At 47.5% G+C, this 26,491-nt stretch overlaps 1 protein-coding gene across 1 annotated transcript in view; it reads right to left on the bottom strand.

Moving 5' to 3' along the window:
• The window catches only part of LOC110327725 (zinc finger and BTB domain-containing protein 16), a 176,999-nt gene that overhangs the window by 40,573 nt on the left and 109,935 nt on the right, over nucleotides 1–26,491 (bottom strand). Inside the window, exon 3 of the mRNA XM_029543812.1 lies at nucleotides 19,408–19,494. Within this exon, the coding sequence (XP_029399672.1) occupies nucleotides 19,408–19,494 (87 nt within the window). The remainder of the gene's footprint in view (nucleotides 1–19,407; nucleotides 19,495–26,491) is intronic.

The following is a 26,491-nucleotide window of genomic DNA, read 5'->3' on the forward strand; positions in this document are numbered from 1 at the left end:
ACTCAACCTGCCAGAGGACGTGGGGGTCTGTGTCATGTGCCTGTTCAGATGACAAAGGGTCACAATCCTGGGAAACATGTCCTCCTAACTTCTGTCCACCACCTGACGCTGGGTTCTTCAGTCCTGAATGGCTCAGCCTACTTCTCTCATTATTTTCTTCACCATCCAGAGCATAATAGTGGTTGGATTTGCCTTTGTTCTGCATTCCTCCTATGCATAGAGGCAGAGCGTGGCAGGTGCAGGAAGCAAGCCACAGGGGGAACAAAAAGACCAGAGGGTTGGGATGGGAGGGCACACGGAGAGAGGCAGCCTCAGAGAGCATACAGAGCCCAGGCCCCTGAGGACCCTGTGATCACCACTTCACACCTGAGCTGTGTTGTATCCCTTACAGATAGTATATTTTGTTCTGGGATAATTCTGCTCCTCTCATCGCTCTTTTTAAAGTTTAGTATATGTGCTCCAAGTATGGTATTCTATTTGTGTATGTGGTGTGTGTGTGTGTTTGTGTGTGTGTGTATGCATGCATGTGCTACTCATGTGTGCTACCATAGGGACATACGTATACATGTGTACATGCATGGGGAGGTCAGAAGTCAACATGGAGGTATCTTCCTTAATTCCTCTCTACCTTATTTCTTGAGATAAAGTCCCACTTAACTCATCCATTCAAGAGAAGCCGTTCATCAAACGCAAGGAATTCTCCCGCCTCCCCAGTGATGTCGCTGGATTTGACTTGGGTGCTGAGAATCCCATTCGGGTCCTCGGGCATAGCAAGCGCTGTCCTGACTGACCAGTCTTCCCCCTGACTTTTGTGTCCTAATTTCTCAGTTAAAAGATCCGGAGATTTGTGAAGGCTGGGTGACTTATCCAAGACCTTGCAGCAGGCAAGAAGGAAGCAGAAATCTGAATCCAAACAGAAGAAGAGCCTTCTAAGGAGGAAGCATGACTCACTGCCTTTGGTTAACCACACAGCAAATCACTGTTGAGTGACTACCTGCAATAAGACAGCCCAAGAGCTGCAATGGCAATGGTCCAGATATCACCCACAACTCACAGGGCAGAAACAGGAGAGAGTATTCTGTATAGGGGCATTACAAGATGACAATTAGGTCCAGGAACAAAGCGGGGGCAGGGGACACTTCCCAGGCCACACAACAAAGTCTGATTCTCTCCCTCTCAGGAGTTCTGAACTCTAGTGACACATATGAATCCTCTCAGGATCTCTGAAGATCTTGATTTCCCTGGAGAGATGTGCAAGTCCTTGCTTGTTATATTTTCTCATACAGCTCCCTCACAAGACTCTTTTTATCGTGACCACTGGCGGCAGCCATCAGTGTATTTACAAGGCACGTCTGGGTATGTGTGCCTTCTACCTCACCAAGATTCTAACAGGTACTAGAGATAAGACCCCCCCCCCCGAGGGGCGGGGCAGGGAGGCTTTGAAGGACAGAAGTCACTCAAAGATGCAAGGAGAAGCATACACCGTGGATGACAGCGTTCCTTATATCCAGAACTCAGCCTGTGATGCCACACACCCACCAACCTAACTTCTGCTCCTCCACTGCCAAGAACCTCTCACATAAATAGAGCAGGCATTCAGAGGTCACTGTGCAAGCTAGTGTATCAGATGGAGTATACGTGATTAGCCTTCTAACCTGGGTTCATTCCTTTTAAGCTTCAGACCAATAAATGATAGACCACATACCAGGGAAGCAACATGGGGAGTGTAAGACTTGTGCTTCCCCATTTTGAAGAAATGTACAATATTTAGAATGACTTCAAATGGGCAGCGAAGGTTTCATCGAACTGCACAGTGTCAATACCACGCTCGTGGGTTCCCGCAGGCTCTCAAGGCTCTCCGTGAAGACCCCATTCTCCAAAAGCACTTTGGAAGATGCCTTAGAGCTTCTACTGCTGTTACAAAACACCGCAATTAGAAACAGCTTGGGGAAGAAAGGGTTTACCCTTTTACATCACGTCACATCACGGTGCATCACCAAAGGACGTCAAGGCAAGAGCCTGGGTAGGGCCTGATGCAGAGCCACGGAGGGATGCTTCTTTCTGGCTTGCTCCACTTGCCTTCATATACAAATATGGATCATCAGCCAAAGGTTGGCTTTACCCACAGTGAGCTGGGCACTCCCACATCAATCATTTAACCAAGAAAATGCCTCCCTCAAGCCTGTCCACATGCCAGGTTGATGGAGGACATTTTCTCAATGGAGGCACCCTCTTCTCAAATGACTCTAACTTGTGACAGGTTGGCAAAGGCTAACCAAGATAGACAGTGCCCAGGACAGAATTTCATGCTCTGGACATTGCAGGAAATGAAGGAAAGGACTGTTTGTTTGTGGTTATACAAAGTTATAGACATACTATGAGACAGTAGGGGTGCTCTAAGACCAGGGTTTTTTGTCCTAAGCACAGAGTATGTCTGTATGACTTGTTGTGGGATCATGGGAAAAATCACACAGAACATCTCTGAGGTGCAGAAGCACATGCTCCTGTTCTATGATTTAGGCATGTATAGATTTTAGACTCCTAGGACCTCTGACATCTCTTAACTGAGCCCACCCTAAAATTGGGACATGCTAATTTCAGGTGTATACACATATTAACTTCAGGTATACACACATGCTAATTTCAGGTGTATACACATATCAACTTCAGGTATACACACATGCTAATTTCAGGACAGCAGCACCAACACGTCCTTGAATGAGACTAGTTGTCTTTCTGACGACCAGCCAAGCCCCCGTCTGGACATCCAGGAGCACTCCAGAACAAGGAATGTAAGCTGGGGAGTCAGTCAGGGTCAATACCCAGCCCTCACCTTTAAGACCAGAGCTCTGAAGGCAGGGACCCTCTGAGTCATTTCAAATTCAAAACAACTCCGTGCCTACTCATTTGTCAAAAACATTTCACTGTGCTCCCCAGAGAGAAGTCACAGAGACTCTGGGGCCCAAGGGGCAACTTACAGACGCGAGGTCTCCCCCTTTTCAATTCCTGTAACTAAAATGAATATGGAAAAGATAATTACCTTTAAAACATACTTAATACTCGAACGCATTCCCTCCACCTGCGGAAGAAGAATGTTACCTGATAGAATCTTCCCCGTAAGCTTAATCAAATTGCTATCTTAAAACTCTCTGGAGTCCCGTGAAACAGTAATAGAAAATCGAGGCAGAGGCTGCAAGCATTTTATATTTGTTTGGCTGAAGGGAAGGCATAGCCCATCTGACAACGGGCTCTTAGAGACAAAGTCATTTCCAATCTGTAATGGATCTTCTCCTGGTAGGGGCAGGAAACATTTCATCTGACCCAAACCCACAATCTCTTTGTGAGGTAACTTTTCCTAATGCTCACAAGAAAACATTCTAAAACAAAAGCCTTTCAAGACACACACACTCCACACCCCGCGCCGCCCCTTACTACCTGCCTGGAGTTCATCAGATCTATAAAATTTCCCCTAGCTGTTCTTGAGTATGTATAGAGATGCCTAATTTTGCTATTTAACTACAGATTTTTAGCCTGGCAAAAATAAATTGATGCTTGGATTTTTTTCCTCCGTTTGCCCAACCTTGAGGCAGGGTCATTTGTTAAGTGAGGAGAAGACATAAATTACTTGCCTAAATCCTGCCCAGGGCCAGTGGCCATTTGCAAGGCTGAAGAAAACTGAAGGAAACAGCTTGAAGGAAGATTGAAGGTGAGCATGAGATGCGTTTGTTCCCAGCATCCTGAGCCTGCCTGGAATGGCCGGTGCAGTGGCCGCAGCAATGTCCGGCTTGCGGAGCTCTGTCTTGTTGACAGCAGCAGAGATAGGTAAGAGGTAATAGCCGGGTCTGCTTCCACCATTCCAGAAACAGCATTTAAAGGGGAATCTGGCCCCCACTGCCCATGCCAGGCTCACTGGGCTTACAGAAGAGAATGAATGGGCAGGGTGAATACAGGGAAGCCATTAAAGTGGCCATCAAGCCACAGGTTGGTTATAAAAGAGCATGCTTGCCTCTCACCACCTTACTAATGCTTAAGGGTGCAAAGAAGCAGGCGAGACTCGGGGCATATTCCTTTGTTTTCTGTGTGTTTTAGAATTTCTCCCACACTAAACGTGTTATCATCGATGGGACTCGTTCTCTGTATAAGCTGCTGAGCCAATCCTGTCCTGTCCTGTTCTGTCCTGTCCTGTCCTTTGTAAATATCTCCTCCAAGGCCACCTGCGGGCTGGCTTTTCTGCTCCAGTTCTTCCCAGTGCATAACAGCCTGGTCTCCTCACTTTGTGGACATCGTACCAGTACAAAGGCATGTCTTCCTTCTTAACCTTGAAGAAAGAGGAATGGAGGCAGCAAAGAGGCATCCCTAAGCCATCTTGCTCTCCCAAACAGAATGGCCACAGCCTCCGGTTTTTCCTAAGGGACACTGAATGCGAACTACTACCTTTCCAGACACTTATGTGACACATCAGGGATGTGAGATTAAGCTGCCTGGTTTTTATTGTGTGTGTGTGTGTGTGTGTGTGTGTGTGTGTGTGTTTTTAAAACACCCACTTGAAAATGACTTTTACTTTAGTTTTCATGTAATTCACAAACTTAAAACCACTTGCCCTCAGCTGAGATGTAAATCACACCCCCCCCCCCAAATTTTGCCCTATTAATGGTTCTTAATAAGTTCAGCAAAACCAAAAGCCATCACCACCTCTAATTCCAGAGTGTGCCCATTCCTCTCAAAGAAAACTCACAGCCATTTAGTAATAGACCAACCCTCTGCCTCCTCCACCCCCTGGCCATCGGGAACCTATTCTCTCTACACCTTCCCTATGCTGCACAGTTCAAACACATTGGATCTCAGAACATAAAGCCTTCTCCTTCTGCATTCCCACATTTAGACATCCTTAGCATAGCATGCATGACTGTTTCACTTTTATGGGTGAATAATATTCTACTTTGTGGATATACCATAATGTATGTATCCATTCATCAGTTGATGAAGAGTTGGGTAGTTCCCGCCTTTGGGCCACAAGGCAGCTGCTGCTATGAAGAATCTCTTGTAAGTGTTTGAATGAGGGCATGCTTTTCAATTCTCTTTGGTTGAAATTGCTTTTCTGAGAATTCTTAGAGATGGGAGGGGTGGCTCAGCAGTTAAGAGTATGTCTGCTGAGGAGTATGGAGTCCCAGAGTCTGGTCGTAGTCTCCGTGTCTGTAACCCCTTGGTCCAGCAGTTCCAGTGACCTCTTTAGGGTTCCACAGGAACACAGCACACACATGGCATTCACACACAAACACGCACAAACATAAATCTTAGAAAAGAAATCCTCATCATTATTCTATCCCATTGTTGGCTTCTCTTCCATATTAGAAACGAACGGTATTATGTGTTGAGGAGAAATCGAAGCTACCGGCATGCTTGGGTTCCTGGCTAGTGACAGTTGGCTATCTTCTTCTACCAAGTGCCGGGGTCCCTTTTATCTTACCCCTGCTGCCCTCCATTATGGCCTCCATAGAGCCCTCACCCTCAACCCACTGGCCTCAGCAGCCTGCTCTATCATTTCGGCAAGAATCTATACTACAACCTATGAAATATTTACGTTGTTTTTCTAAATATATGCATTATTTAGCTTACAACCTATAAGATATTTATATTGTTTATCCTTCCCCCCCCAACACCTGCATTATCTACAATATGGTTGGGGGAAATACTAAGCTGAGGAGGAGTTGTTTTGCTTTTGTTTTATTTTGCTAAACTTGTATTTTCTTCTATGTCATCTGGGTACACGTAAGCTGGAAATGGCAGGGCTGCTCTTGTCCCAGTCCCAGTGTATACTCTGGGGATGCAGGGCATGACCTTCTAACCAAAGCAAGACAGACCTACAGTCGCATCTTCCCTGCCCCGGGACCTTCTCAGACCAGAATGTGTACCGCTCATTTCTGAGGGGCATGTACGTCTACATTCCCAGCTCACCACTCTACTATTGCTACTGTGGTTGTTCCCATAGTCCCTGACCTCCAGAGACTGGCACAAGCTCATGCCAGTGTTGGGTTCCCCATGTGGCATCTGCCTGTCTTCACAGGGGAGGAATTGAGGCACCTGTCAAGATGGCGGGGCTGTGAATATCCTTGATCACTCTCAACTTTTTCTCTTAGAAATCTCCCTCCATGGGAGGAATGAGATGTAACCATGAAGGTTTCCTAATTTATAAAGTGACATTAGGGTTTTAGCGTTATCTAAGTGGCAAATGTTTAATCACAATAATTACTAAAACATAGAAAAACAGGAAGTAAAGTACCCTCTAATCCTCTTTCTAAAAATAGTTTCTGTTAATATCAATAGAGCATTGCAGACTATTACAGGGTGGTTTCTGTTTGTATTAACCCAGGTTGTTATGTGAGTGTTTAGAGTCCCCGAACTCAGGGCTCTCTCATGCTCCTGCAGCACGCACGTTACACACTGAACCATCTCCCTGCCCCCAGGTCCTCTTTAAAATTTACTTTAAAATCTGCTTTTTATAAAAGCCCTCAAAACATCACAGACATTCTTCCAGGTCAGGTACCTCCGTTCACAGATTCTAATGGCCGTTTAGTTCATTCAGAATGCTTTATAGTTACAAGTCACCTCACATTCAGATTTCCTAGACAAAGTTGGGGACAGAGCACCAGAGATTTCTGAGCATCTGGCACCTTGTCCCAGAGGCCAGCAGACAGCAGCCTGACTACCAGGGTCATGTGGGACGATTAAGACGGTAACCTGAAAGAAACAACCAACCATAGTCCTGTCTCTGCACCCCACACCTCCACAACTCAGGCATCTTGGACGATGCAGCAGCTCTTGCAATCAATTCTCTCATCTCCAGTTATCTAACTCCAAAGAGGTCCCCCCCTCCTCCTCCACCCACCACCTCCACCCCCTTGGGTACCTCTACTTACCCTGCCTCTGTTTTGAATCTCTAAAATAATGTGACAAGTTAATGATTGTACAATTATCTAAATGTTTAACAGACATGTTATCTAAGTGAGTCGGATTGAGATTCCATCTCGCTGACAATAAACATCAATGGCGGAGCAGCAAGCGATAGGCAAATTATAGCGAACCCTGCAATTTCGATGCTATTAAATTTGGAGGAATAACAGCCTTGAGGCCTGTAAACTCTGAATAAAATAGGCCCTTGTGTTTGTCCAACTATTAAATCAAAATGCTACCAACATTCTAGAAAAAACAAGGCGATTTATGGCTTTTCAGATTTCAGTTACACTTAGGTTTTTACCAACTCCTTTCTGTCAGCAGGCAGCGGGGGCAGCCCTGGAGAGAGGGGAGGGTGCTGGAAAGGAAAGAGCGAGAGCAGAGAGAGGAATGGGGAGGGACAGAGGACACCTGTGGGGGGACTAAGGCTGGCCATAGGGGCGCTGATGGTGTGCCAATCTGAATGGAAACTCTGGGCAGGAAGGACATGGGAAGTCTCCAATACAATTTTGTCCACTGTTGGGGCTCCACCTGCATGTGGCTCTACCACGTGATCAGTCATATCATTTCAACTTCTCAGGTCCTGCAACTGTCCTGCACCCCACCCTTGTCAGTCATGTACACGCAATGAAGGTGATCTAAGACCTCACAGAGTGGCAAAAACTTCACTTCCCCTTTGGCTCCTAGAACAGAAACTGTGTATTGAATGCAAAGGTATAAAGCTTTGAATAAAGCAGAAGAAATACTGTCTATAGTTGAGCAGTCGAGGGAAAGAAGCTGCATATCTCAGAGTAGAAGCAGTTACCACCACTAAGACACATGCTGTTCTTCAGTAGTCCTGACCTAGGCATTTTCCAGATACTGTTGTATTGTTTACAACAGGTGTGTGTGTGCGCACATGTGCGCATGTATGTATGTATGTATGTATGTAAAAACACTTGACCCAAGACAGATTAGAGAAGACTCAAGCTTCCTGACTCATCATCTTGAACATCCACTTCCTGTCAGACATTTTGTTGGGGCTCTGGGGTAGGGGGAAGAACAGGGGACAGGACCCACAGGGACCTCATTGTCCTTCACCTCCTACCATGGCAAGAATGATGTTAGACAGTATTGTTAGCAGAGGGGAAGGCAGTGTGGTACTTGAAAGAGACAAGTTCTACTCCCAGCACCCACATCTGCCTTGTATTTCACTTCCAGTGGATCTGACACATATTCTGGCTTCCTCAGACACTAGCACTCATAAATATGTATATAATATGTATATAAGTATATATGGATATGCCTATGAAGTCCAGGCTGGTCCCAAACACCGTATCACTGAAGGTGACCTTGAACTTCTGATCTTTCTGCTTCCACTAGCTGAGTGCTGGGATTACAGGCATGCACTACTATGCACAATGTATGCAATGTTGGGAACTGGACCGGAGGGAGGCTTTGTACATGCCAGACACTCTCCAAACTGGGCTACACCCCTCACTGCCGCCTCCGTATTTCTAAACAAAGTTGTCGAATATGAAGACTGGCTGAGAAGAATTCACAACAATGTCAATACAAGATCAGATCTTAGATTCTTCCCTGGATCACACAGTCCCTAGACAGCATTTTTTTTTCTTGTCCAGTTCCCACCCTATGTATGTGAGAGTTAGAAAAAAATGAAGCATTTCTTTTCCTGTGGCATAAGGCACATTTGTGGTGGAAATGGGATAAAAGCCTAGTTCTTCTTTCTCCTGGGTTATTGACTCTTTCAAGTACCACACTCTCTCCCCCTCTGCCAACAACAGTGTCCAACATCATTCTTGCCATGGAAGGAGGTGCAGAACAATGAAACCCGTGTGGGTCCTGCCCACAACTCCTCCCCGACCTCAGCATCCCAACAGAATGTCTGCTATGACATGGATGAGTCGTCTCTAACCTGTCTTGGGTGGCATCTTTTTACCCATCCCCAGACCATCAAACGCCACTGATTTGCCCAAACACTGCCCAAGGCAGTAATGCTTCATGTGACTAGTGTGGGGATCCAAGTTTGGAGCCGTGTACCTGCAATGTTAGTATTTGGGAGGTGCAGGCAGGAGGGATCAGAAGTTGAAGGGCAACCTCAGCTAACATAGGGAGTTTGAGACCAGTGTGGGCTAAACGAGGGAGGGAACAAAGCGGAGGTCGGAGGAAAGGGAAGGAGAAAAAGAAAAACTGAGGTTGTCAGGTAGAAGTAATTGCTTCACAAGCCTAACAGTTTTAGCCCCCAGCGCCGCCAGGGTGGGGGGTGGGGAGTGGGGGGAATATAGTTCAGTGACAGAGCACTTGCTTAGCATGCACAAGGCCGTGGGCAGGTTCACCCTCCGGAGTCACACATACAATCTTTTACAATCAAAAACGAGGGTGAGGGTGGGGATGGGGGTGGGGTGGGGGAGAGGTATTGGGAGGTGGGGCTAGAGAATTGTCAAAGCAATTAAGAACATGTGCTGCTTCCTCAGCAGATCCTAGCTCAGTTCCCAGCACCCACCTTTGCCTTTTACACGTAAGTACAGGTGTCTGAGGAAGCCAGGATAGATCCCCCAGAATAACCACACACACATAATCCAAAATAACTCTTTAAAGGTATTGGGGAGATGAAAGGGGGGGACAAAAGCACTTTCAGGGTAGCAAAACTGCTCTGAATGGTGGACCTGTGTCATTATACCCTGTTCTAAGCCTATGACACAACCCCCACCAAGACTGAGCTGCCTGTCAGCTGTGGGCCTCAGACTGACATGCTCAGTCCATTCGGGTCCACAGGGGCAACAAATGAGCCGTGGCACCGTAGGACACCAACAGCAGTGGAGGTTCTACCTGCGAGGGGACACGGGTACTCTCAGAAGTCTCTATTCCTTTTAGGCAATTTTGCTTTAGGCTGAAAACTGCTCTAAAAAAAAATGACCATTAATGCCAGCTTAAAAGTCACCATGGAGGGGAACCTCCAGAAGTTGGCTGGAGGGATCCTGGGGGCAGGCAGGGGAGCAGGCAGTTTGTATAGACCAGCAAGTGACAAGCTGGGTGGCCCCTCCCCGCTCTACAGCAGGCAGCTTCCGCAGAGCGGAGAGAGATCTGTGCTTGGAAAATAAAACTCTATATTAGGCATCAAGCATGCCTTTATAGTAACAGCATGAAATTAGGTCAAGAGTAAATCTATGCTGGGCACTGACTGTACAAGCAGCGGCACATGACCCTCCCTCCCCAAGTGCCTATGACGTTCTGTGGCCATTCTGGGATTTGAGCTTCCTCGTGTTAAATTCCTTGGCACACCATGTGAAACGCTATACGAATCACCTCTGATATTTATAAAAGTCAAATGCTATTATGCTTTCAAGGGTGAGAACCTGCCAACCAGCCTGGAGTCTGTCTGTCCGTCTGATGACTCACTGTCCTGCCCTCCCCTGTTACCTTCCACCTTGGGCAGGAGCCTGAGGCTTGGTCCTTCTTTTTTTTGTTGTTTGTTTCATGTAAAGTATCAGGGAGATCAAGGTTATTTCTGATCTTCTGCCTGCCCCTCTCTCCTGTCTGCTCTGGGGTTGGGCTTTGGGAGGTGGAGACAGTGTTTGAGGCCTGGATCCCATCCGCCTGACATGGCTTCTAGGTGTCCAGCATGCCCTTCTAAAGTTAGGTCTAGAGCAGCAGATGGGCAAGGCTGGCTGGCAGTGATCCTGAGGAAGACATGGTAGCGTTTACCCTTTAAACCTTTGACATTACCTGCTACTTCCTGCATTCTTCCCACAGCCAGCCTCCATGAGGAGCCCTTCCAACAAGAGCTTCCTTTTCCACCTGAAGATCAGAGTCGAGGGCACGCCCCACTCTAAGTGTCACTGATATATCAAAGGTGAGACACAGGCCAGGAAAGGCAGAATGCCAACATCAGAGCTGGAAACACAGTTTGCCTTATCCAAGGAGCCAAACAGCTGCTGGGTAGGTACGTTCCTCTGGGATGGTTAATCTCAATGGTCAACTCGAATGGCCTTGAGATAACTCAGGAAACATCTCTGGGTGTATGTCTTTGATGGCATTTCTAAAGTGAACCAACTCAGGAAGGAAGATCTACCCTAAAAGTGGGTGGTGACACTCTCTGGGCTGGAGTTTCAAACTGGAAAAGCCGGGAGGAGAGGGTGAATACCTCTTTCCCGTATTTCTGCTTCCTATTTCACTAAGGTGTCAGGAAGCGAGGAGTCCCAGCCACACACTCCTGTTCCCAGGAAGCTACCTGCTGCCATGCTTCCTCCACCGCCATGGACTGTTGGCCCTCAAACTCTGAGCCAGAATCAGTCTTTCCTGCCATGAGGGTCCTTCTTGTTAGGGATTCTTTTGGACATAACAATGAGAAAAATGATAGAACCTTCTAGTCTGCTTTGCCCTAAAGCAGGAAGGGTCCTTTGAGTAAGTGTCTATCAATGCCCACTCCCTGTTGAAAGGGAAAGGCAGAGTCCACAGCAAAGCCCCCACTGCTGGGCGTGTCCACGGCTTCTAGATTGAGAGACCTCCTTGAAAGTCCATGAAAAGCATCATCTAAACACTTGACTTTGTTTAAGTGGTTTCCCCTGTCACACGGCAATATGGAAACTAAACATTTTTTTCCTAGGCCAGTCAAAGAAAGTCTGTATTTTGTAGTCGGGGGGGGGGGAGGAGAGAAGAAGCTTGAGCTGTAAATGAAATCATATGAGTGCTAATTCTAGTTTGGATCTTTTGGGGAGGGGGAGGGTTCTTAACTAAGTACCTTTTCCAAGCACAGGCTTTAAGCCTCTGGTTAGATTCAATGCCCAGGCCCCACAGGAAGAGGACATCACTTAAAGAAGGGATTCTGGGACACAGAAACACAAAACACCACCTATTAGAGGTCTGTCCTGGACTGGTGTTCCCTAACCACCAAGATCTCAGTGTTCTCCACCAAAGAGGAGAGAGAAATAATATTTACCTTAGTCATGAAGAGTTAACACAGCTAGAGGTGCCAAGTACCCGTGAAGGCCATCTCTTCAAGGATCCATACCTAAGGCTAAGCTCAGTTTGCTTGCTCATGTCTTTCCAGCACTATGGCCTTCAACAGGAAGGCAGGAATCAAATTTTAGTCACCATTATGAGTTATATCCACAAAGCACCTGGTATTCCCTGGGTATAATGCTCTAAAACTCAGAGAGCAAGCACACAAAGGAATGATGGGGCAACCCAGCTGGACAACCTCTCTGGTTGACAGAAAATGAGACTGTCAACTTGGAGATCTCCTGGAGCAAGGTTATAGCAGGAGGAGAGACTTAAAAACGTCTCTGGGGCAAGTTCGTGGTCTAGTTCAACCTAGCTCCCTACACCAGGGGGAGGTGAAGCCCAGAAGTGACCTTACTCATCGTTTGTCTGCCTCTTTCTCTCTTCCATTTTGGGGAAGGGGTAAGGTGATGCCCTTAAAGTGTGGGCACTGGAAGACACTTGCTCAAAGGATGTTTTCTAGTTTTACGGCAAAGGAGACTAGAAGGTTCTACTATTTCCTCACAGCAGACACGTTGGAGATGACCTCTTAGCTGGAGGACATTGGTATGATCCCGTAAGTCCCTAACCTCCAATTTGAAAAAGCAGCTGGATACAGTTAGTTCCCCTATCACCATCACTATGGGCATGGCCCTTCCTCCCTACCTAGTAAGGGGACAAGGCTCTTCATCTCTAATAAGACTTGGATGAGGCACTAACAATAACCACCACTACCATTCCCTGAATGCATGCTCCATGCAAGGCCCCTGCTGAGTGCTTCTGTGGTACCCCATACAAACCAAGCATCACACGGTCCTGATACCGTGCTGAGAAAAGGGTGGTTTAAAGAAGATGAACAATCCAACCAAGATGATAAATTCTATAAAGGACAAAGCTATTGTGTGACACTAAAGACCAAGTCTTGAACCACCATGCAGTGGTACCCCATACTCTACACTTAAGACTTAAGGCTGCATGTGCACCTTCTCTCTATCGTGTGTGACATAAAGCTAAGTCACTCCACTAGGACCCACACTTGCCAAGAAAGCAATTTTTTTTTTCAGATGTCACTCCACCCATCCATCTGCCTTTAGTGTGCTGAGTCTTCCGTAATGGTCGTGCACAGGTATGCCCACTCCTTCTGTTCCTTGACTCTCTGTCTCTCAGTCTGACTCCCACACAGACCAACCTTGACCCTAACTCCCCCATATTCACACCACAGTAGCTCAGATTTCTGTATGGACGCCCAGAATTGAAGGTTCCTACATGGGAACCTTCCCAGCCTCCTCCCTGCCTTCTCTCTGGGACATGATAAAGACTGCCCCAGCCACGCCCCCTTGAGCCCAGCAGCCAGGATGGCTCCTGCTCTCTCATTACTACCATCCAGTACTGTCTGTTGCCCCTAGGCCTGTTCAAGTCTCCAGAGGGAACATACAGTGACTTGAACAACATTATGATTTGTAAAAAACCCACTCCTAATTAGTTTGACTTTGAATAAAGAGGGTAATTATTTTTAAATTTATTAACTGCTGCCTGGCCAGAGAAGTTTCCAGATCAAATGACAAGGAGAGGCTATTTCTGCTCAGTGATGTAGCAATTTATATTACTGATCGGTCATTAAAACCTCGGGCACAAGACCACTTGTGTTTCCCGAGCCAAGATAGTGTCCGAGTGTCAAATTTCAAACCCAGAGTATAAATTAAGCCATTAATGGTATTTATCAGTTTATCTGGACTTAAAGAACTACTTACTAAATTAAGACGCTCCTGCTACTGAACCCAGGAGATGCCTTGGTTGTGCATATGACTGTGCACACACATGCACGCATCTTCTCACTCTGGTTTGACTGAACAGGGTAAAAAAAGAAAAAAGAAAAAAGAAAAAAAAAAAACTTCTGATGTGTAAATGAAGTATGAGCCTCCTGGGAACTGCCTAGCGGTTAATTCCTGCAACCCAAACATTTTGGAAGCAGCAGTGTTTTGCAGTATGTATCTGTCATAATATAAAAGGTGTAAAATGATCTCTGTTTATCCTCCTCAGAGTCTTTGCTGTACCCAAACAGAAAGCCATGATATGACAACAAAGCCTGAGCCCAGCCCCCGCCGTAATGATGGCCTCCCTGAAGCACCAGCCTGAGCCCTTGGAGATCTAGGGGGGTGGGGGTGGGGGAAGAGGGTGTCACGTACACCAGGAAAAGAAGAAATCCAGGCTAAGTGGAGTCGGAAGGGGGAGAGGTGACGGGACCATCTGCTCAGCTTGCACTGGAACTACAGCCAGCTTCTACTAACTACGTTCAGGGGCTCAGTAATAATCTTCCAGACACTGCATCTCCCATCCTGTGTGGTATCTATCCTGTGTTGGCTGATCTCTCCCCATGTGGAAGCCGTGGTCAGGGAATGCCCAGGCTGATCTGAATCAGGGAAACTGTATCCTACCCCGACATGAAGCTGTGGGCATCGGAGCACTGGGAATTCTTAGTTACACGTGGGTCACGAGGATGACCAGGACAGGGCCACGAGTGAAACGGCGGCAGCACAGGCTCTCCCTGACCTGCTCAGGCCACAGGTTCACAGACACTGTGGCATGGCACAGTGGGGGCTGCTAAGGAGCTATGGAAGGGCACTGACTCGGAGCCGGAGCCGGGTCAGGTTTCAGCTCTGCACTTCCTGCTCCGGACCTAGTTCTAGGCCTCCATTTTCTTATCTGTAAAACCGGTCTGCTGAGGCAGTTTGACGAGTTATCAGTCTTCTCTCCCCACAGTCTCTGTTCCTTCTCTTCAGATTGCTCGTCTGTTCTCCTGTTAGCTCTCTGGTGACACCTGCCACCTCACTTGGCTTGATGCTTCCTGTGGCTTTATAGTCTTATTTTTCTTTTTCTTTTCCTTCCTTCCTGTGTCTGTCTGTCTGTCTGTCTGTCTGTCTGTCTGTCTGTCTGTGGTGTGTGTGTGTGTGTGTGTGTGTGTGTGTGTGTCTGAGTCAGGGTTTCCTCTGTGTCCTGGAGCTTGCTATGTAGACCAGGCTGGCCTTGAACTCCAAGAGATCCATCTGCCTTTGCCTTCCCAGTGCTGGGAATAAAGGTGTGCATCACCATACAGGTCAGTATTATTTTCAATACTTCCTTGGAACCCCTCTCCTAGGCAGTCCCCGCCCTGTGTGTGTGTGTGTGTGGGGGGGTCATGTGCCCCAGGCTGCCCTCAAATTCAATATATAGCTGAAAATGATTTTGAACTTCTGGTCTGTCGACTTCCACACAGGCATGTACCACCATGCCCCGGGTATGCAGTGTTGGGTGGGCATGGAACCCAGGAACTCATGCTGCCGGTAAGCACTCAGCCAACTGAGCCCAAACTCTGCCTCCTGAGACCTCCTTTCTAAAACAGAGATGTTGGATGGAGTTCACACGCTCTTTCGTTAACAGTAAGGGCAGCCTGAGGGGTACTACAGGGATCAGCAGGAGGTACCCACCATTCCTGATAAAGGAGCCCTGCCCGCTGTGCATCAAGGGGAGGCCGAGTGCCCTAGGCTCCTCACTGTGCCTGTTCTGTACTAGTAGGCAGCTGATGCTCTTAGCTTTTCGAACACCCTACACCCAGCTTCAACCTTAGCCTCTCTCACTCCAACTTCTCCACCCTTCACCTTAGTTTTCTCAGTCTTGACTGAGAGAGCCACACGAGGTCTCCTACTGAATATCTCTTGCTTTCTCTTCACATGAGCTGACTTATCTCGGATGGAGCCTCTCTCTACTGGCAGAAAGCCACAAGATATCTTAGAGAAAGTAAAGTTCCATGACCACCCTTGGGTTCCCAGTGTTACTACCATGTTACATGGCCATACAGTGACTACCTCCCAGACATGTGCCAAAGACACGGGAGGTCAGCAGAGAGCCCCTGGGCCTGGTTGAGCCTAACTTCCCTGATGCTTCCCCAACCTCTGGTTTAGAACGAAGCCTGCTTCCTGCAGCTGTGAATTCAGTCCAGACGGACAAAGCAAAGGTACATGATCAAGTGGGCTCAACAGTCCTCTCAGTTACCCCAGGTCAGCATTCCTGGGGTGGGATCCCTGAGTGTGTGTGGTCTAACAATAAGAAAATGGTACCAGAATCCAACTTTGTCCCCTTTGTCTCCTCCAAACCTGTGGTTGCTTGTCTGCAAGATGGCTGCCACCAATTCTCCTTCCCGACAGGCTCTTACCACTTGCCCAGTGAGAAGGGAAGTCTAGATTTCTATTCCTTTAAATGTGGAACTGACCCGGGACAGTTTTAAACAGCAGTACAGAGCAGAGGTGAGACTGAGTGTTTCTGGTGGTTTTCACTGTTGTGACGGAGCTGGTATCACACGTTCCCTGATTTCTGTAGCCTGAGGTGGTGTTCTGTAGAAACAGACAGAGGTTGCTCTGCAGCTGACAGGCCAAGCTGGAGGAGTTCTAAGTAAGATGTGTGGGCAGAGAGATCACCATGATAACACGCCCCAGGGCCCTGTTGAGAAGGTGCCAGCCCCAGCTATCGCCTAATGGCAGTTCACATGAAAACCACCCAGTTGAGCCCAGCCAACCCTCAGAACACTTGGTTTTTCTATGGGTCTGCTGGAGTGGTGCCTCACACAGCAACTAGCTCCTGGAACATTCTCTCTGATCAACTCCCCACACAAGGTCTACAGTGCTCTTCTACACGTATAAATCACGTCATTGACACTCAAAATTCTCCAGTGCAGTTTGGATGCAGATCCTTCAGTGGACTAGCTTCCTTGTGTTTATATATCTACCCAAACTTACATATCCCTGTGTGTGTGTGTGTGTGTGTGTGTGTGTGTGTGTGTGTGTGTGAAAATACATGAGGTGGTGTATGTGGACCACCAGTCAAGTGCTCCTGACAATGACAGATTACATATGTACACACATACACATTCACCCAGCTTTAAAAGCTACAATACCATGGCATGCAGCATGTCTACACTTGCAAAGGATACAGTTTACCGGATCTTCACACACTTGCATAATCATCACCACGATCAATGCTAGAAAATGTTTGTCTCCCCCGAAAGAAAAACTGTGTCTCCCTTAGCAGTCAACCCTTATTTCTCCCTGACATCTGGAGTCTCTGACACCCACTAATGTACCCCAGGGCTGGACAGATTTGCCCTTTCTGGACGTTACATATGAATGAAGGCCACCATACAACACATGGACTTTTGTGCCAGGCTTCTTCCAACAGATGTTTTTAAGGTTTAGCCACGCTATAGCATGTATCAATACCTCCATCCATTTCACAACAAAAACGGATTAATTGACTGTGTATACCTCACATTTTGCTGACCTGTTAATTGATTGACACTGGATTATTCTACTTGACTGAAGCGATGGACATTCACATTCAAGTTTCTGCATGGACACACATTTCCATCTCTTTTGGCAGACAGGAAGGAGCAAAACTGCTGTGTAATCTGGTGATTCTATGTTGAAACCTCTTAAGAGCATCCAGGTGGTTCTCCAAAGCGACGAGGCCTCGCTCTCCCCTCCCACCGGTGACATACGAGGGCTCTGGTTTTTCCACACCCTCAGCAACACTTGCCACTATCTCTGCATTTTCGGAGAGCCACATCCTGATGGGTTGAGTGGTATCTCACTGAGGTTTGATTTGCATCTCCCTGGTGGCTAATGACTTGGAGCATCTTTTTACGTGTCCTTCGGCTATGTCTATCTTTGGAGACATGTGACATTTCCTTTACCCATTTTCTTCTTTAGTTATTTGTATTGGGTTTTCAGCTTGTATCTCTTTTGTATTTCCTAGCTATAAATTTCACATGTGATTTGCAAATACTTTCCCTCTCCTCATGATCGTTAACCTTCAGTGTCAACATGCCTGGATTTGCAATCGCCTGGGAGACACACTGCTGGGCCAGTCTGGGAAGCTGTTTCCAACGAGGGTTAGCTGAGGAGGGACATGACAGACTTGTAACCTCAGACAGTGAGTCAAAATAAACTCTCTGTTCTTCTGCCACTTTTCTCAAGTACACTGCCACAGTGCTAAAATGAAACGAGTAACTAACACACCCCTCAGGAGAACTCCCAGCACATACAGAGTAAAGCCAGGCTCCAGGGCAGAGAGGCCGGCCCCATTTCCCAGCTCACCAGACACTCTGCTCACCGTGCTTCACTCTGCTCTTCTGAAATTATGAGTCCCCGCCTGGCCTCCAGACCTTTCCGAGTGCAAGTCCCTCTGTTCCCACGGGCGTCTAAGCAGCTCGCCCCTGACCTTGGGCTTCTGCTCAAGGGTCACCCTTCAAAGAAGCCTTCTTCCCTGAACATTTTATCCAAAACACTACTTTTCTCCCTCTTGTTTTCTCCCGCACATCTGCTCTATTTTTTTCTTGGCGACACCCACTTTAATTGACATCGTATCATATGCTTGTCCTTCATACTATGTCTCAGGAGCAACCTTCCCCGAGAGTCAGAATTGCCTGCTTCTAGTGTGCTGCCATATCCTAAATTCCACCAGCAGTCTGGACACACTTCGGGAATGCAAAAAGTACTTGTTAAAGTGTATCCATCAATTACTGTCCACTAAATACCTACTAGGAGTCAAACACTTTGGGAAGCATTGCAGGTAAAATAATTTTACTAAATCCCCACAAAGCACTATATGATAGACGCATAGCGTCATGCCCCCGCTTTCCTAATCAATGAGGAAACCCAAATGAAGAGAGACTAAGTAATTAATCCGTAGTTCCATTTAGGAACTGCCCCAGTCAGGATGAAACCTGGGTACCCCAACCTCTGGCTTCTGCTTCAGCAAGCCCCTGCCCTCTTTTAAGAGTCCCTTTCTTCAGTCCTGACCTAAGAGTAGCCTCCCTGTTAGTGTGCAGGGTTCCTGAGAGACCAGCCAAGAGGGATTATGGAAAGAAAGGAGAACAGTGCCTGGCACAGCATGAGCAACCAACCAGTGTGAACTTTGGCCACGATGGCAACAGAGCTGTCAAATCATGGTGACGAGATGATGCCGACACTGTGCAGTCAGTACTGTGCAGTCCCATAGAGTTCTATCTCCGTTGGTTAACACAGTCCGAATACATCCCTGTGTGTTGATGGATGTGTTAGAGATGATGGATCAACCTGTCAACCACTGTGGCTACACCAGGGCTTCTGAATTTCACCAGAGTTGAGTATGAAGAGGTTTCCAACCATTAGACAACACCACAGAATCCTTAGAGCCTCAGCAAGAATGTACAAGACCCCTTGGGAAGATGGAAGCTCATTGCCTTATTACAGACAGTATCTTGGCCTAACTCAGAACATCTGGTCTCAGAACTGTCCTATCTGTAATGCTTGCTCAAGCCTCCTAGACAGGCGTCTGCACAAGCCCATCCCCATCCACAGAGACCCTCGGCATGATGATGCCGTGTTCGGCAGTAAGAGGATGCCACCAAATACCTTGACCTCCTTCGTGCTTGGTGGTCTGGGGAATGGAGTCAGGGACACTCACCAGTATGGGTCTGTCTGTGTGTCTCCAGGGCATCCTCCTTCGAGAACTGGGCACCACACTGATCACACACAAAGGCTTTGGCACCCGCTGAAAGAAAGAAATGGTTAACGTTAGAACTATAGTCCAGAGGGTGGGATGTGTCCTGGGTACTAGGGGAAACACCCAGGATCCTGGTGAAAATTCAGACTCAGAGATAATCCATAGCCCCAGTAGCTAGTGCAGATTACCTTGGACAGGTGACCACCCACCCAGGTCTCCCAGAGGAGGAGAAATAAACCCAGCATGACTAAGACGAGCTAAGACAGAGTCTAGGTAAGAGGCCCCATGACGACGAAAGGCCAGCTCTGCTGGATGGGTGGATAGGGGCAAGAGACACCAACAAGGAGAGACATGCACTGTTGCTGTGCAACTCACGAGAAAGTACGCATTAACTCTATCTCCACACCCTCTGACTCAGTACTCGCAAATTTAACTCATCGGTGACCCACTAACTACCGCTTGCACCCGGCCACCTAGCGCCCCTGTAAATTTTCCCTGTATTTTAAGGACGGTGCCCAAACTCCTCCCTAGGACACATCAGCTATTGCTGGCACTCTCTTCCATGGTTCATCCCCCACCTCAGCTGAGGTGACTCCCTGAAGGGCCTGCCTTCCTCCACACTAGCACCCGTTCTCCCATACCTCCTCTGCCTCCCTACATCCCTTAGACCTTAAACCTCCAGTCATCACTGAAGCCTCTGCTTTGAGACCTGTGCCTTCAGGGCTAGGCAAGGTGACTCATCTTTCTGCTACCCTGTGAGCCTGACTCTCTGAGAAGCCATTATCATCTTGTCTACAGATGTATCTGCCTGACTCATGGTAGGAGCCTATGGCAACCTAAACTCCATCAATGCTCTTAGAGCCACGCAAGAGCCATATTTACAAAGCTCAAAGCAACGGGCGTCACCATGTCAGCGTGAAACGTGACACCACTAGCCCAGTTGTTTTCTGCATGCCATCTAAGGATTGAAGTTTGAAGTCTCGGTGCTTTTTCTTCAGAATGTCTTCAATATGCATCGCCCCACTGTGTGGGGAACCACCCTCACCTATCCAGACCTTTGCAGTATCATGCCTGAAAGACTCAAAGACACTGGAAGACTCGAGGTTGGGTTCACATGGTCCGATTCTCCATTGAAGGTCATAATTCCTCACACTTCTTTATATTAAAAAACTTCCCATTTGTACTGGTTCTCAATCTCTTCATGTTTACCTCAGGGTCTTCCATAACCTGACCCAGTGAGGCAACCAACTCCACAGCCAGACTGTCCCTTAGACTGTCCCTTAGCGCCTTCTTTAGATGATTCCTGACTCCGCTTGTGTCTCTGTTCTAGTCTTACTACTGTTTATTCAATGCCATTTCACATTTTAAGACATCAGGGGCACACCCTCCAGCTATAGCTGTTCGGTCCCTTCAGATCCACTCTGTACCGCTCAAAGTGTCCGAGCTCTTCTTAACATGTGCTCAAGGGTCTTAGTAAGTGTCCAAGTATACCTTATAATCTTGTAAGAGCCGGACAATTTTTTTTTTGGCACATTTGCAGTCCCCACTGCTCTTCTCAGTCCACCTAGGATTTCTCATGGATTCACAATATACCAGGCATGATGCTGAATGTAGACTATGCATGACTATGTCAAGTCCTAACAACATCTGGTGTCTACACCACTACTGTGTCCTACTCAGCAGATGAAGAACCACAAACTCTGAGAGGTCAGGGATGTGCCAGCTGTAACACAGAATGGAGGAGGACACAGATCCACAGCCTGACTTCTGAACTCTTAATCGTCTTGATTGTCAGCCTCTTCCAGCTTCCATCTGCAAAGAAGTCTTACGGATAACTGGGCAAGCGCCTCACTCCCGTGCAACAACTCAACAAAACCCAATCCCATTACCCATTTCATGTATCAGGGCTTCCTGTTAAACTGAACTTGGAGAAATCGTGTTCCAGTACTTGTTTTAAAAATTCGAGGACGGACATGATTGTCCGTGCCTGACTTGTAAGGTTAGCACTCAGGAAAATGAAGCAGAAGGGATCGTAAGTTCAAGATCAGCCTGGGCTACATGGTGAGTTCCAGGTCATCCCGGGCTACAAAGAAAGAATTTGTATCAAAAGAACAAATTTAAAAATCCGTGCCTTAAAAGGTAAGAATCAAAATACAGAGACTTAAACACCAAAGAACAGTCCTTGTCAATGATGAGTAGAGACCTGTAGGACAAGGAGGATCCCAGCCTCACTGACTCCTCTATTCCCAAGTAACAAACAGGCTATACTACCCTAGTAAGTGCGCAGCACAAGAGCTGACTGAATAATGGGTGTGAAAGGACTCCAGGGCAGATAGATGCTCCCGAAGAGACTTCAGAGTCATTATAGTTGTGTGCCTCAGGTGACCGGGGCTGAGTTTACCTGGAGGCAAGAGGAAGCCTGTGACAACAACCTTGGGGTGTCCCTAAAAGCCACAGGATACCCTCAGGCCAAGCACCTGGCCCATGGCTTACCGAGCTTTGAAAATCAAGCCAAGAAAATGTCTATGAGGATGGTGGCAAGAACAGTGTCTGTGTGTTTGGAAGTGACAGCCAAGACCACTTTCATCCATGGACGGGGGCTGGAGAGGGGGGCACACAGAAAATGCTTCAAAAAGTGGAGAGGGTCAGGATGGGGGAGCTGGGGCTGGATGGAGTTCCAGCTCCCTCACAACGAGCAACTTCCCCTTATTCTGAATCATTAGCCATCAATGATTTTTCTGTGGATTTGAGAGGGATCTGATTCTCTTTGGCTCTATCTGTTCTCACCGCTCCCTGAAGAAAGAATGAGAGGGGTGGGCACCTCATGGGCTCCGCCACTGCTTTGGAGCCCCGTAGTCATAATCCGAATCGAGTTAGGAACCCAATAGCGCTATGAGCTTCAAAGGGACTTGGCACGGCGAGGTTCTGAGAAACAGCTATCAATGGGGCTGTAGGGAGCATCTCACTTTCATGGCAGATGCGCAGAGAGAGGGAAGGGGGAGGGAGGAAACGAAGGGCGAACATACACTATCACCCGGGGTTCAGATGAAGATAAAAGACAGGCAAGCACACAGCATCTACTAAATGACTACTTCCTGGGTCCCAGCCTGACCATATCTGGTGGCCTTCAATGTCCCCCTCACTCCGCATTCACCAAAGTCACGATATTAAGCTCTCCCCAAGGGACTCCGAGTCAGCTTTCAAGTTCCACTTGGGACCACAGACGATGGCTCCCACTGCTGGCTCCCCTCCTGGAGACACTTGCACCCCAGGCTCTCCAGGGTGGGGATCTGAGACCAGGGCAGAACGCATCCGATGAATTCCCCTCTCCCAAGTAGGCTGTACGTTAAATTGTCTCTCTAATGGCTGGCTCAGAGGCAGAAATATTTGGCAGCCCTGAAATTAAAAGTGATAAATTTCCTCGCCAAGCCTAGATCGATAATAGAGGCCTCATCTGTTAATCAATAAGACAGTCTCTGCCTGTTTACTGTGCACATGTTGTTCACTGCTGCCTTCGGTATGATGTCAGGTTTGCATTTAAAGCAACTCAAATGTGGATAAACCACACAGCCATTCCTGAAATGCACTACAGTGACATCATCCAGCTCTGATACATTTAGAAAGCATCAATGGGAAGACTGGAGGATGGGTTGTCAAAACTGGCCATGCCAGCCAAACCAGGGTGAGTGCATATGGGCCTAGCAGCAACATTTACCCATACAAAATGCCCCGGGGCTCAGCCCAGAGCCAAAAGAACTCCAGGGACACAGCTCCAAAATGGACATGGTACCCATCAATAAAGCCAGGAGGTGGGTAACAGTGTCCTCATGGAGCTTATGATCAAGATGCAAACACAATTTAAAAGAAAGAAAAGACTACAAGCCAAGTAGTAGTGTGTCATACAGAGCCAAGCTGGGTGTGGAGGGACAAAGAGTAGGACTCTTGTATTAGGGAGGCTGTAGCAGCAGCCATAGACGAGTTGGCATCTTTGTGAGGTAAGTAGAAGCAGGAAGAAACAAGGCCATTTGTCTGTTGGCAAGGAAAGAACCAGGGGATCAGGCTGGATAGAGGTGGGGGTCTGTGAGAGCAATGTCAGGCAGAGGTGAAAAAGAGACACTTGAAGAGGAGCAGCCACAGGATGGACAGGGAGCTGGACCCATCCAATCCTTTCTGTCAATCACAGTGAACCAAGTAGAGCCAGGGCCCAGGCCTGAGTCAGACACCTGATGCTCTGGACATCACCCGGAGACTCAAGTCTTCCCACATTATGAGCCTATGGCTTCCTGGCTATGAAATGGGTTTGACCCTATCTACCTAAGTCTCTTTACTTTTATAAAATTACATTTTAACTTATTGGTGTGGGGTAGCGCATGTTATGGAAGGAATATGGAGGTCTCTCCTTTCACCATGTGGGTCCCAGGGATTGGACTGAGGTCCTCAGGTTTGGTGACAAGTTCCTTTAGGCAGCGCACCATCCTGCTGACCCGTTGTTTTTTCGAGTCAGATGTCGAATATTAACAAAAACAAAATTCCTTGTTGATTAGAGACCACCGGTGTTATTAATGCCACCTATGGTGGTTGTGTTATGGTAAAGGGCTTCGAAGCGGGGTCCGACAGAGTAGTTCAAATTTGGCAGAGGTATGACACTCTGGGAGCTAACCGTGAGCATGCCATGCCATCTGTAAAATGGGATCGGAAGAGTAGGTCCCTCAGGGAGCTCACAAGTGTGTCAAGTGGATTGTGGGTAGAGACAGAGGACCCATACACAGCAGCTACCCCATCACCACCCAGCATTCCTTTCAAGCGCTGCCTTTGTTGAAATTAAACTATGATTGATTTTACTGAGATTCAATGCAATGGTATTTGAGGGCCATTTATTTCGTATAAGGTGAGTCTCACGTTTGTAAAGGCGTATATCAAAGTTCTCTCTCTCTCTCTCTCTCTCTCTCTCTCTCTCACACACACACACACACACACACACACACACACACACACACTCTCTGTTGATTTAAAAGGGAGTGATTGTTTTGTTGAGAGGAACATAAAAATCTGTCATAGGACCAATACTTGAGAATCAACAACAATTCAGTTATTCAACCGCTGAGCCATCTCTCCAGCCTGGGGGTTAATTTTCTTTCTTTCTTTCTTCTTCTTCTTTTTTTTTTTTGTTTTGTTTTGTTTTGTTTTGTTTTTCAAGACAGGGTTTCTCTGTGTAGCTCTGGTTATCCTGGAACTCACTCTGTAGACCAGGCTGGCCTCGAACTCATAAATCCACCTGCCTCTGCCTCCCAAGTGTTAGATTAAAGGTGTGCGCCATCACCACCCGGCCAGTTATTCAACTCTTAAATCTTCCAGGGATGAGCCCATATAGCCACCTGCAATGGGTCTGCTTCCGGTTTCTCTCCTGTATTCCCCAGCACACTGGAAGCTCTATGGGGGTAGACTGGGGTCTAAACTGGCCTGGGAAGGAGACTGTGGTCATTGAGACCACTGCCAGGCTCTAACCTGGAGGGTGGCAAAATCCTGACTACATTCTGGGTTCTCTACAGACCCTTTGTAGAAACTCTAGGGCACATCTGTTTCTGGAGGGGACTCAAGAAGCTCAGAGGAAAAGAAGGAAAGGTTGGACAAGCAGGGCTCCCGTTTCCTCTTGGCCTACTGTATGCCTCACAACAGCAAACCCCTTCCCTTCAGTCTATTCCCATCCACAGGCAGACTTCCCAGGATGCACACTCACTGGCTGGCAGTGACCTGCTTTGGGGGGTGCCCTCACCTCTAAGTTTACCTGGGGGTTAATAAGCCTGATTGTTAGAGACAGACAAACAGACATCTTTGCTCCTGCAAGATTTCCACCCCCTATCCTAAATATCCAAAGCCAAGGAAGCTCTCAGTATCACACTGAGGCAGAGAGTTGCTTGAAGAGCCGGGGGGGTTTCCATGTCGTTTTTCTCTTCTGTGCCCCGACGTCCTGGTACCACCCAGGTTAGATAGATGCCACAGGTGGACATAAAATCAGGTAAAGGTTTGGTGAGAAGAAAAGATGTAGACACAACAGCCTGACTGAGGCTGGAGCTAGTCGGAGGTTTCAGCAAAGGGAAAGGGGGCCGGTCCCAACCTGAACCCCCACCCACCCCCACATTCCTGGATCACAGGAGTCAAATCAAGGCCAGTCAGAGGCACTAGCAAAACCAAAGCTTTATCTAAATGCCAGTATTCCAATGGCAGCAGAGGTAAGGGAGGCCCAGTGGAAGCCACGATACTCCCCATAGTGGCCTCCTCCTCTGGCCTAATCTTTTTGGCAAAGTATAGAATCTTCTCCCTCATCTTCCTAACCAGAAATGGGTCTGGGAGTAGGGGTCAGAGTCCTGGGTATCTAGAAATCAGTTAGAGATACTGCACGCATTCAGATGCAGAGGGATGTCTCTCTAGGGAAGCAAGGCTGAAGCCAAAAGAAAAGAAACAAATTCAAAAACCCCTCCCTCTTCAAAGCCTCCCCAACCCCCAAGCTAATAATAATCTTTGAAAAAGGAACCACTGAGGGGATGGGGGTGGGGACACCTAGTGCCTTGCCAGCATCTGATGTTGAGTAGTGTGTCCTTTTTTTTTTTTTTTTTTTAATTCCTCTCAATTTTAAAATAAACATCTTGAATGTTCTGATGAGATATGCATGCCTGCTTACATAAGGAAGTACAGAGTGTACCAAAACAGCAGACCCAAAAAAAGCTTAAGCCGCCAGAACAATGCGTACAGACTCGGGCATTTTACAACAGGCCACGGTGTACAGTTTTATTTACAGTACCTCTTATCAGACAGAGAACAGCACACTGCCTGCCAGTTCCAAAGGCCAGCACTGCGTGTTCCTTCCCTCAAGGAGCTGTGTACTCCCGGAGAGAGCTGCCTGCAGCCTCACACCCGCGTTGGCTCTCCCCTAGCTCTCGCTTTCTCCTTTATCAACAAAGTAAAAAAAAAACTGGGAAGGATCTGTTTTTGTAAGGGACATGGGATAGAAAGGGGGAAACAAGTGGGCAGATGGCACTGAGTGGAA

The sequence above is a fragment of the Mus pahari genome, chromosome 10 (genome assembly GCF_900095145.1).
Source record: "Mus pahari chromosome 10, PAHARI_EIJ_v1.1, whole genome shotgun sequence".
NCBI classification, from domain to species: Eukaryota; Metazoa; Chordata; class Mammalia; order Rodentia; family Muridae; genus Mus; species Mus pahari.